Source organism: Carassius auratus, unplaced genomic scaffold (assembly GCF_003368295.1).
Source record: "Carassius auratus strain Wakin unplaced genomic scaffold, ASM336829v1 scaf_tig00021934, whole genome shotgun sequence".
In the NCBI taxonomy this organism is placed as follows: domain Eukaryota; kingdom Metazoa; phylum Chordata; class Actinopteri; order Cypriniformes; family Cyprinidae; genus Carassius; species Carassius auratus.
The window spans coordinates 50,892-62,086 of record NW_020525146.1 but is presented as its reverse complement, the minus strand read 5'-3'; the positions used below and the strand labels follow the sequence as shown (position 1 = coordinate 62,086).

Genomic DNA, 11,195 nt, shown 5'->3' with positions numbered 1-11,195 from the left:
ACTATTTCTGGAACCAGCATCTCAAAATGAGCAAAAATTAAATAAAAAATAGTATTGGATTTCATTCAGTTAAAAGACAAAACAAGGACATGCTTTTTATGCAACACTTCTTATGCAGTTCTATTTTTTCTAAAGGTGGAAAGACACAAATGAACTGTCTACATTAATATAATGCACCATTCAAACAGACATCTAAAGATCTGCCATTGCAACTCTAATTCCACTATATATAAACGCTGTGTACTGATAAGTTCTGATAAACCTCTTCAGCCTTGGATCTAGTTTGAGCTCTATTCAGCCACTGCTTTGGGTTTACTCTTCTCTTTGAGTTTGTCCGGTTCGGCTGTCTCCTCTACCTCGTCCTCGTCCTCGGGCTCAGGCTCTCCCGGATCGACTGTAGGGGGAGACGGGGCGCTGCTCACGTCCGCTTCGGGCTCTGGAGGGGAAGACGGAGCGTTAGGGTGCACTGATCTGTGTTAATGACGTGATGTTGATGGGCTGAGCGCTTCAGCACCTGCAGTGATCTGCATGCTCTTGCTGTAGCCTGCGGCTGAAGACATGGCCTGACCGAGGGCCTGGTTGGTGCCCAGGGGCTGCTGGGAGCTGCTGGGTTTGCCGGAGGATGACCGCTGGCTGGTCTTGCTGTCTTTGCCCGGTTTGCTCCAGTACAGGTTCTCACCCGCCTGCAGAGCGGCGCCCAGTTTCTGAGCCATTTCAACCAGCTGTGTGAGAAAGAGACGAGATCTCCTGTGATTCATGGCAATGTGTGTGTGTGTGTGTGTGTGTGAATCATCAGTAGTAAAAATCAGTTTGAAGACTTACATAATGAGGAAGAACAGATGAATTAATTAATAAAAAATTAAAAAATAATAATAATAATAATGTGGGCAAAAAAAAAAGTGTTTATATATATTTACATTTACATTAAGCAAAACTATAAATGATTATTATAAATGCAGAGATTTATATATTTTTTAAATGGTAAAGAAATCAAATATAATGGTATTTATTATATTGATTTTCATTTTAAATTGTTCGATTTGATATAGTTTGTGGGGATTATATATTTAATAATCTTATCAAAATAACAAAAACTGTTAAATCAAAAGTTTCATTTAAAAGTTTGAATTTTCTCACATCATGGCTATACTGTTTTTATTAATAATAATAATAATAATAATAATAAAAAGTTGTTTCCATTTTATCTGTCACTGTATTAAACAAATGAGCAGAAGGATTGTTTTGTAACATTAGGTGTTGGTCTTGATAGACAGATTTAGGTCAGAATAAGACTAGGATTCAGTACCTCTGGGTCAAACTCAGTGTTAATGTTACTGTCAACCTGAGAGTTGACTTTTCTCTCCATCTCTTGAAACTGCAGCAGGGCGGCCTTCTTATCGCCCTGATTATACAGGAACACCGCAAAGTTCAGGTTCACCAGCAGGTTCGATCTGCCAGACAGAATACACTCACTTTAACTCAACTAGTCCTGTGTGTTTCAGATCTACCAGCACAGATCAGTGTGTGAAGTACATACTCATCCAGCTGGACCGCCTGCTCGTAAGACCTGCGGGCGTTATCTGCGTCGTCCAGATTGGTCAGAGCAACTGAGGAGGGTCACAGCAGAAATAATCTAATTCAGTTCATCTGGACAGATACTGATTCTCACATTTACACTGTTCTTTAAAGGAACTGTTCTTTTACAAAAAAAATCATTACAATTATATATATATATATATATATATATATATATATATATATATATATATAAATTAACATGCATAATTGCATTATTTTTTTATGTGAAGAATTAAGTAAATAAAGTAAAAAGCAAAATTACAACATTTTACCTTTAAAAAAATCTATTTCAAACAGCAGCAGTTGTTATCGGATTATTATATTTAATGTAAAGTAACACCTTATTTATTTTTAATATTAATTTTAAAATATATTTAATAGCATAAAGGATTTTTATTTTTTAGAAGTAACAAATTATTTATTTTTAAATTAAATAAAAAAAATTAAGGATGCAAACTTGCTCATACATGGATGATTTCAATTTGTATATTTTTGTGTACAATATATATCTTTATTGTCTTAATACAATTTTTCTTTTACATTTTTAATTTTAAAATAAATTTAAATATCATAATACATTATTATTTTTTATGTAAAGTCACACATTAATTATTTATTTTAATTAGTTAAAAAGCTAATATTATATTTAAAATATGAGCTTTTTTAGTAAATGTTGAAGAAATATATTTATAAATATAATAATGTATTTTTTAATTAAATAAAAAGCGAAATTATCACATACTACCTTATTACTTTTTTACTGTCTTTTTTCAGTAAGTGTTTTTTAATTGTTTTTATTTTTAAAATGTATTTTTTTTTTTATGTAAAGTGACACTTTTGAATTTTTCTAAAAGTAAAAAAAAGAAAAAGCAGCATGTTGCATGTTTATAAAACTATGTCAGACTCCTTCAGCAGTAGTTTTTGATATATTTACCGGCCAGTAGCATGTAGAGTTCGCTCATGCGCGGCCGCAGGTTGACGGCGGCGCTCAGAAAGTGGAAAGCTGATGCGTACTGCTGCATGGTGAGATGAACCAAACCCAGATTATACAGGATCTTCCAATCAAACGGAGACAGATAGTTTGCCCTCTTCAGACAGCTGATGGCCTGCAGGAGAGAGACAGCGGGGAAGAAAGGTAAAACAGGTCAAAGAAAAGCACGAAATGTGCTGGTGACAGTCTCTAACTCACAGCCACGTATTTCTTTTTGCCAAAGAAGCACATCCCGATGTTATTCCAGAGCGGTGGGCTCTCAGGGACGGAGTACGCCGCCACACGGTACTTATTCATGGCCACGTCATAATCTCCATGAGTCTGCATCATACTGCCGGCCGCGAGGATGGCCTGAACACACACACACACACTCACAGTTAATGACACTTCAGAGACAGTTAGTAAAAGTTCAAAAGAACAAAACTCCTTGAAACTATCCCACCTTGAAGTTATTGGGGTCGTATGTTAAAGCGTTTCCGAGGTGCTCAAAAGCTTTCTGGTATTTCCCAAGCTAATGAGAAGACAACACAAGACAGAAGTAAACAAACACACTGCTAAAACATCTGCATCTGCGTGCTGCATCCTAAAACTGTATGTATGAGAGTCTAGATGGATGTTGTGATGAACACCTGCATGTACAGCAGTCCCAGTGTAGTCAACAGCTCCGTGTTCTCCGGAGAGAATCTGAGAAGGACACAGATAGACATAACAGGAAATATTTCAACCCAAAATCAAAAGGATGAACTTTATGTGAAGTGTTTTTAAGACAATCTGACATTACTCTCCTGACGAGGAAGCACATTTGGCTCCAGCTGGCATTACAAACATTCCCAAACATCGGATTTGAAGGATGACACAATGTTGATTGTTGGATTTGCATTCAAAGTATCACACTTCAATCGACCAATCAGATTTTAGTGGCTTTAGGTCTTTTAGATCCCATCTTACTATGAGCTGATTTGAGGGGGAGTTGAATGCACGATTATTGATTCAGATTGAGAGTGTGGCAGGAGACATGAGAATGATGAAAGCAGCGAAAGCTCCTCCATCACGTGTGTGTTTGAGCGGCTCATGTTATTAATTCAGTACTGTGAGGCACATCTTCCCGCTATCGCGAGGTGAAGCGGGTGGAAAAGTGGGAGCTCGGAAAGCTCCTCTCATTACGGCGCGTCCCACTGCTGCACGTTACTAATTCATCAGCTCGGTGGGAGGGCTGCGATAATGAGGAGGTCTCAAACACACACACACACGCCGGCTTAAAGCTCCCCGCGGGTCTCTGATGTCTGAGTGTGTGTGTGTGTGTGTGTGTGTGGACAAGGGGAGGAGAGTTTTTCAGAGTCATCTCCATTTCTGCTCTCCGGGAAGAGAGGAAAGTCAACAACAGTAATCAAGAGTCATCAAATCGTTGGATTCACGCTGAGAAAAGCAGATTAGTGATTCCTTTTGCACTTTCAGTTGTTGAACTTAAAAAAAAAAAGGTGTTTTTACAGAAGTAGCTGACCCCCCCAAAAAATCAAAAAAAGCTCCGGGAAATAAAGTATTATAAAACATAAGGACCTAAGAAATTTGCTTTTAGACAGAGAAGAGCTTTATTGATTGCTTTAGGATTTGGACAATATTCTGACTAATAGGATTAAGCGTTCTTATTATTTGCACCAAACTCCTATTACCATAATGTAAAAAAATAATTAAAATAAAAATCTCATTATCACAATGAAAATAATAATATTATTTAAAAATATATTGTCATAAAAACTGAAACGATACATTATTTATAGATAATCCACACATATTATATATTGACAAAATATCATCAAACTGTAATCTATTTGCGCAAGATGCACAGATTTTAAATTATATTACATTATATATATATATATATATATATATATATATATTATTAATATATATTATATGTATATATATATATATATATTCAAATTAATAATACATGTGATCTATTTTATATATATATATATATAAACTACTAATAATTGTAAAGATACAATATTGAATAATAAGAAAGTACTGTTTTTGTAATTATTATAATAAGTATACATTGCATTTATTGTTCTGAATTTATAGTTAATTTACAAATAAATTCGATTGATAAATCCCTTTGAATAAAATACATTCATTCATGAGTTAATTTATAAATAAATATAATATATTTATTAATTAACTTAGCAGAGTGGAATAAACGGTCAATTCAAAATTAAACTAACAAATAAATAAATAAATAATTCAAATAATTTGTCATCAACTACCCAGAAATAACCTACTTCGATTTTTGTCCATTCCACACAGAAGCTATGATTTGACTGCTCAAGTTATCTCGACTACTGTTATGATAGATTTATTTCTGCTTTTGCATCTTTTTTGGCGCTTTTTGACAGCACTACTCGTTGTATGCACAAAAGCAGCGAGAAGATTCAGCCTACTTTTCTTTCGCACTGAAGAAAGGAAGTGTTCTGGGTTTGAAACAACACGAGGGTGAGTAAATAATGACAGTTTTTGGGTGAACTGTCCCTTTAAGGAGGAAAACAGACTCCTTCAGCAAGTCCTCAGGGGCTTTTCTGAGAGCCTTTAAAAGACAAAGAGAAAAGAAAAAACACACAAGGTAGAAAGAGAGAAAAAGAAAAAAGAGAGAGGTTCGCGCGGTCACAGTGAGACAGTAAATGAGATTAATTACAGCTATGAGCGCCTCACTGATCCCAGCATGCTTTGCTGCCTTGGGCGTCTTATCTGCGCCGCGGCAGAGCGACACGCTGAGAGCATCTCCAGGCGTCTGAAGTTGCTCTCTGGCAACAAAACTGTCTCGTACATCTTTACTCACGTTGTGCGAAACATGACCGAAAATAAAAAATTGATGAAATGCATTCTGGGTAAGTCACCACAAACACAAGACTTCAGACACTTCAAGAGAAAGTGTGTTTGACTCTTTTAGTCAAATGTGACTGGTGACAAACATGATAAAACATGTCTGGAGGTCCCAGCAGCTTCAGATCCGAATGCTCACATGACTCGCAATAAAGCGGTTTTAAGAAGATAAAATAGCATAAAGTGTGTGTATTAAACATAAAACACACTTTAGAGCGAAAACTAATGAAGGTTCGCCAAACTTTACTGTCTCTGGATGCTCTTGATGAATGTAAAGTACCCTGTTGAATAAATGTGTGCTTAAAAGTGAGGTTGTGTATTGAGACGTACTCCACGGCGCTCTTGTAGACGTCAGTGGCTTTCTCTGTGTCGCCCTGCAGTAAGTGGATCTTTCCCAGCATCATGTAGGTCAGATCGTGTTTATTCAGCTGCAATGCCAAGTTTAACTGTTCTTCGGCCTGAAGACAGAGGGAGAACATGTTTAGCACAACATCAGATGAGGACATGTGAAACAAGATTCTCTCACATAGATCAAGACAATCCTCTGCCAAATCTGGATTCTTTCATACAGCCAATAAAAGAGAAGGAAGTGTGTTAAAAAACGTATATACTGCAGTAACATGGCAGATATTGAAAAAACACGACTAGCTGCACTTACACTCCTGAAGTCTTTGGTGTAGATGTAGCAAACGCCCAGATTATGGCTGATTTCCTGCAGGTCAAAACAATCACACTTTTATGTAGTATTTTACAGGCATCTCATTTGTTTATTGTCAAACTAAAGTACACACACACACACACACACAAATCCAGATCACACCAGATCTGTGGAATTAAACCCTGCAATCTAAAGAAAATGCTTTTTTTTCTCTGTATAATAAAAGTGAATGGAAATCGGCTGTTTAAATTTATATACATATAATAAAAATAGTAAATCAAAACAACTAAATAAAATACACACAAAAATATATAAACCCTAACTCCTAACCTAACAATTTAAATAAATAAATACCAAATAGACAAAAATATTAAATATAGGCTCTAACGCAAAATTTAACTATGAATAAATAAGAATAATTAAACAAATAAAATTTCCTGCAGGGCAAAATAATCACACTTTTATGTAGTATTTCACAGGCATCTCATTTGTTTATTGTCAAACTAAAGTACATGTGATTACAGGTAAATCACACACACACACACACACACACACACACACACACACACACACACACACACACACACACACACACACACACACACTCAAATCCAGATCACACCAGATCTGTGGAATTAAAACCCTGCAATCTAAAGAAAATGCTTTTTTTTTTCTCTGTATAATAAAAGTGAATGGAAATCGGCTGTTTATATTTAAATACATATAATAAAAATAGTAAATCAAAACAACTAAATAAAATACACACAAAAATATATAAACCCTAACTCCTAACCTAACAATTTAAATAAATAAAATAAATAAATATTAAATATATAAAAATAGACAAAAATATTAAATATAGGCTCTAATGCAAAATTTAACTATGAATAAATAAGAATAATTAAACAAATAAAATAAAATAAAACAATAAATCAATACAATAAAAAGACATATTAATAAACACAACTCATATAATATTAAATAAATAATATAAAGAGTAATTGAATAGAATAACTAATAATAAATAACTAAATAAATACATTAAAAAAAAAAATACAATAACTGCTTACTTGACAAATATAAATAAATGAACAAAATATAAACTATAAACCCTAACCCCTACTATTTAAATAAATAAATATAAACACTAACTTAACCAATTAATAAATATGTAAAAAAAAAAAAAAACTAGTAATGTCATTGCGATTAATGGCATCCAAAATAAAAGTTTTTGTTTATGTAATATATGTGTGTGTACTGTGAAAAATGTATTCTGTATACCTGTATATAAACACACACATATACAGTATATATATATATTTTTAAAAAATATTTACATGTATTTATATGTATATATGTACATTATACATAAATATTATTAATATCAAATAATATTATTAATATTAAACAAAACATATACCTACAAGCATGTGTATGTATTTATATATGTAATATTGTTTATTACATAAACAAAAACTTTTATTTCGGATGCGATTAATCTCATCACAAAAAATGTATGTAAAAGAGCGGTGTGAAGACATTTGCACATACAGGTCTGGAACAACATAAGAGTGCGTAAATAATTGGAGTTGATTCATTTTTGGGTGAACTAACCTTTTAAAATACACACTCATCAGACAGCACTCAGGACAGAAGTGTACTTACCCAGTCTTTCTGATTGAGACGTGCTGCTTCATTATAAACCTCGATAGCTGCTTTGTGCTTCCCTAACAGGAAACTAAACACAGAACAAACAGTTCATAAAATAACACATATCTTCATTTTCTATTCAGTTTACACAGATCCAGACCAGGTCAAACAGACACACCACATAAATACAGAGAGAGGTGTTTTAGTGATTTTAAACAATGGTTGTGTGTGTATGGGCTACAGCTTACAGGGATCGTGCCACTTGCTTGAGGTTGTCTGAGCTTTTGGGGTTGAGGATGGCACAACTCTGGAACAACTCCAGAGACTGCTGGATCTTCCCCTCTAACCGCATGATCAGAGCTGCACACACACACACACACACACACACACAGAGCAGGTATTCACCAGATAAACTGAGACACATCGACTGTGTTTGGAAAAAAGCAGTAGTGTACTGCTCACTGCTGAGTACCACATACCACTCTTTAAATCTACAGATGTGTGTGAAACAGTAGATATGTTTCCATCCACCTATTTCCATGTGCATTCTTTCTGGATGATCACATGAAAAGAAAAAAAAAATGCTGGATGGAAACATCAAGATGCACAAAAGTTCTAAAAATGTGCATTAAAAATGTATGCGCAAAACTGAGTCGGATAAACTTTTTATCCAATAAGAAAAAATGTGCTAAACTATGATGGAAACACATTTATTGAATACATTCCATCATTCGCATTGAAAAAGTCATATGACGAGATAACTTTACTAACTAGTGGAACGATTTCGTTCACAGCATCTATATGTTGTTTTGGTCGTTCTGAAATGCCTGGGGAAAGTCTGTCATCAAAGTATTTCTGTATAATTACTGTCCTACATGACTGCATTCTTAAACAGCAGGTACGCACCTCTAAAAGCAATGACAGCATTTATTGTGTTACATCTGCTCTCTCTGAAAAGCAAGTTCTTTATTCGATATGAAAATTGAAAAATGGAATGCTTTATTCGCAAATGTTTTATGCGATATTCCAGTTTTGCACACAAGTTAAATTTGCATCTTTGGATGGAAACATATCTAGTGTTGAGTATCATTGACAAACTATTTTAGTTTTTTTTTTAAAAGAATAATTTTTTGGTGCTTTTTTTGGATAATAAGGAAGCAAACTGGGGGAAAGGTGGGGGCGTGATCGGAAAGGGTCCACGAGTGTGAACTAGGCAACTAGCTGAAAATTACGTTTGTTTATATATATATATATATTTTTTTTACTGTGTACTTTACACTGACCTTGCACATACACAGCATATTCACACATGCCTTGAGTTTCATGCAGCTGTTCTTTAATAATGGCCTGAAAACAGAAGGAACATAAATCTTAAACATTATTAAGAGTATTCTACAGCAATTAAACGCTCTCTGTAGGTCTTCTGGCTTTACCTTGCAGGTCTCATAATCTTTGCGGATATAATGCAGATGTATAAGCCAGTTTCTCCTCTCCAGGATCGGAAGCTCAGGAGCTGCAGACAGAGATGAATGTATATACTGTATGTATGCAACAATGCACAAAAGAGCCTAGACACTTAAAACATGTCTGAATGTCACGGCAAATGCTGCGGGATGTAATAATGTTCAAAAAATGTTTTGCTTGTGAAGTTTTATTGTACAACATTCTTTACAATAAAAGACACTTGTTTTGATATTTCATATGTACCGGAAGGACATTAAAACATTTTAACGTTGACTCAACTGTTCAGAAACTTTTTTAGGCCAGAGAATAATGAGATGAGGCTTATTCCGGCTGTTTCATCTTGTGTAGGACATTAACTGCTCTAATCATGAAAATGCAAATATCAAAGGCAGCATTGAAAAATCTGCTTCTATTTTGGATATAGAGGGCAGACAGGCTTGCTGTGAGCCGCAGCGGACTCTTCTCGCAGTGGGGGGCCGCACAAGACTCGTCCCGAATCCAGCGGGCCCCAGAACAAAAGGAGCCAAACATCCTTCTCCTCTTGCTTACAAGCCCCCTGGTAAAATCTGATCTCAATCCATTCTATTCCTGGAAAGACTTTTCGCTCTGAGCCCTAATCCTCTTCACTGAAAAACTGGGCCGAAGGGGAAAACAAAGGCAAACAGCGCCACCCACAGGATGAGCAGATAAAGCAATGTGGTTTTGCAGTACTTCAGAAATCAAAACTGAATTTTTCAATAATTTATATTATTAATATATATATATATATATATATAGACTCCAGAGATTCTGACCTTTCTTTGGACGAGGTTTCTTCAGGTCTGTGGCCACAGGCAGCTGCACATCCTACACAAAGAACAAATGTAATATAATAATCAAATTCTGTGTTCTATAATGAACATTAACCCACATTTATATTTATATTTTCATATTCATATATCTTTCTCTCAGTAATTAATCCTTTTACATGGATTCTCGTTGTTTATTTAATTTAGTATGTATTTATTTAGGAGCAGAGATAACCTCACTGTTGTGCATTTGATAAATAAATGCTGACTGCTGACTAATATTATGCATTTTAATATTTAATATTATACAACAAGAAATCATAAGAAACTAATTATGAAAAGAAATTATTATAAGAAGCTAATTATGAATTAATATATGTTTTGACAATTTTTTTGCTACCATGATTTATAAATAATTTCTATTACATCAATTTACTTTTATTACAGTGATGACAATATTTGTGACTGACGTAATATGTGGTTAACGGTCATGAATATATATATATATATATATATATATATATGAAATCTTAATGGTCCTAATATAAACTTGATTTTCTTTATGTAACACTCATTTGAAATCTTTTTTGACAGTCTTTGCTGTTCAAGATTAAACGAAATATGAATAAAATATAACGGTTAACGTTACGTGTGTTATTTAAAACGTAAATCTGTCGGTTTGTTTACTCTTTGCAAATAACGTATATTTAATCTGACGAGCAACTAAATAACACAAATAAAGTAGAATGGCGGCTCCAGACTATCATGAACCATCACGAAGACGAGTAAATATCAGGAGTTGTTGTGTTTTGATGAAAAAAAGATAATTTCTCACCGTTTTCATCGCGTCGTCCGCCATCGCGCTCCGTTCCTCCTCACTTCCGGCGGACGCTTCTGTCGCTATGGCAACACCGCGATGTTCGTCATCACGTAAACTCTCTTCGACTCTCTCCAGCACAGAAATGATTTACAGTAAAAGCTTACATGATAATATAAAAATACCGTTATAAAGTCCATTATTTATTTACAGTCACTATATAGTAGATATAATGACTAATTCTGGTCGTTACTTTATTAGAATTACTAATGGTAAAGAATAAATCTTCATGCACATTATGAACATAAAAAACAAGTATTAATTTGATGCAAAAGTCTCTCTCAAACTATAGGTTGTTAGTTTAATTCA

General features: G+C 34.3%; 1 protein-coding gene across 1 annotated transcript; it reads right to left on the bottom strand.

Moving 5' to 3' along the window:
* Window positions 1–69: 69 nt before the first annotated feature.
* On the bottom strand, window positions 70–10,926 carry LOC113077193 (Bardet-Biedl syndrome 4 protein-like). The gene is made up of 16 exons (XM_026249649.1): window positions 10,845–10,926; window positions 10,016–10,067; window positions 9,191–9,270; window positions 9,041–9,104; window positions 8,006–8,117; window positions 7,773–7,845; window positions 6,108–6,161; window positions 5,780–5,907; window positions 3,199–3,253; window positions 3,012–3,080; window positions 2,768–2,920; window positions 2,513–2,684; window positions 1,538–1,607; window positions 1,307–1,451; window positions 515–722; window positions 70–436 (listed from the first exon to the last, which is right to left on the bottom strand). Exons 1-16 carry the CDS (start codon window positions 10,866–10,868, stop codon window positions 291–293), a joined length of 1,605 nt encoding a protein of 534 aa, XP_026105434.1. The 5' UTR covers window positions 10,869–10,926; the 3' UTR covers window positions 70–290.
* Window positions 10,927–11,195: the final 269 nt, after the last annotated feature.

Excerpts from the sequence above, each read along its gene's own strand:
- LOC113077193 (XM_026249649.1), bottom strand. The coding sequence starts at position 10,868 with ATGGCGGACGACGCGATGAAAACG. Across the intron at positions 6,162-7,772 it reads GTCTCAATCAGAAAGACTGG|GAAATCAGCCATAATCTGGG; the intron begins GTAAGTACACTT and ends TTTGACCTGCAG. Across the intron at positions 3,081-3,198 it reads TGGGACTGCTGTACATGCAG|CTTGGGAAATACCAGAAAGC; the intron begins GTGTTCATCACA and ends TCTTCTCATTAG.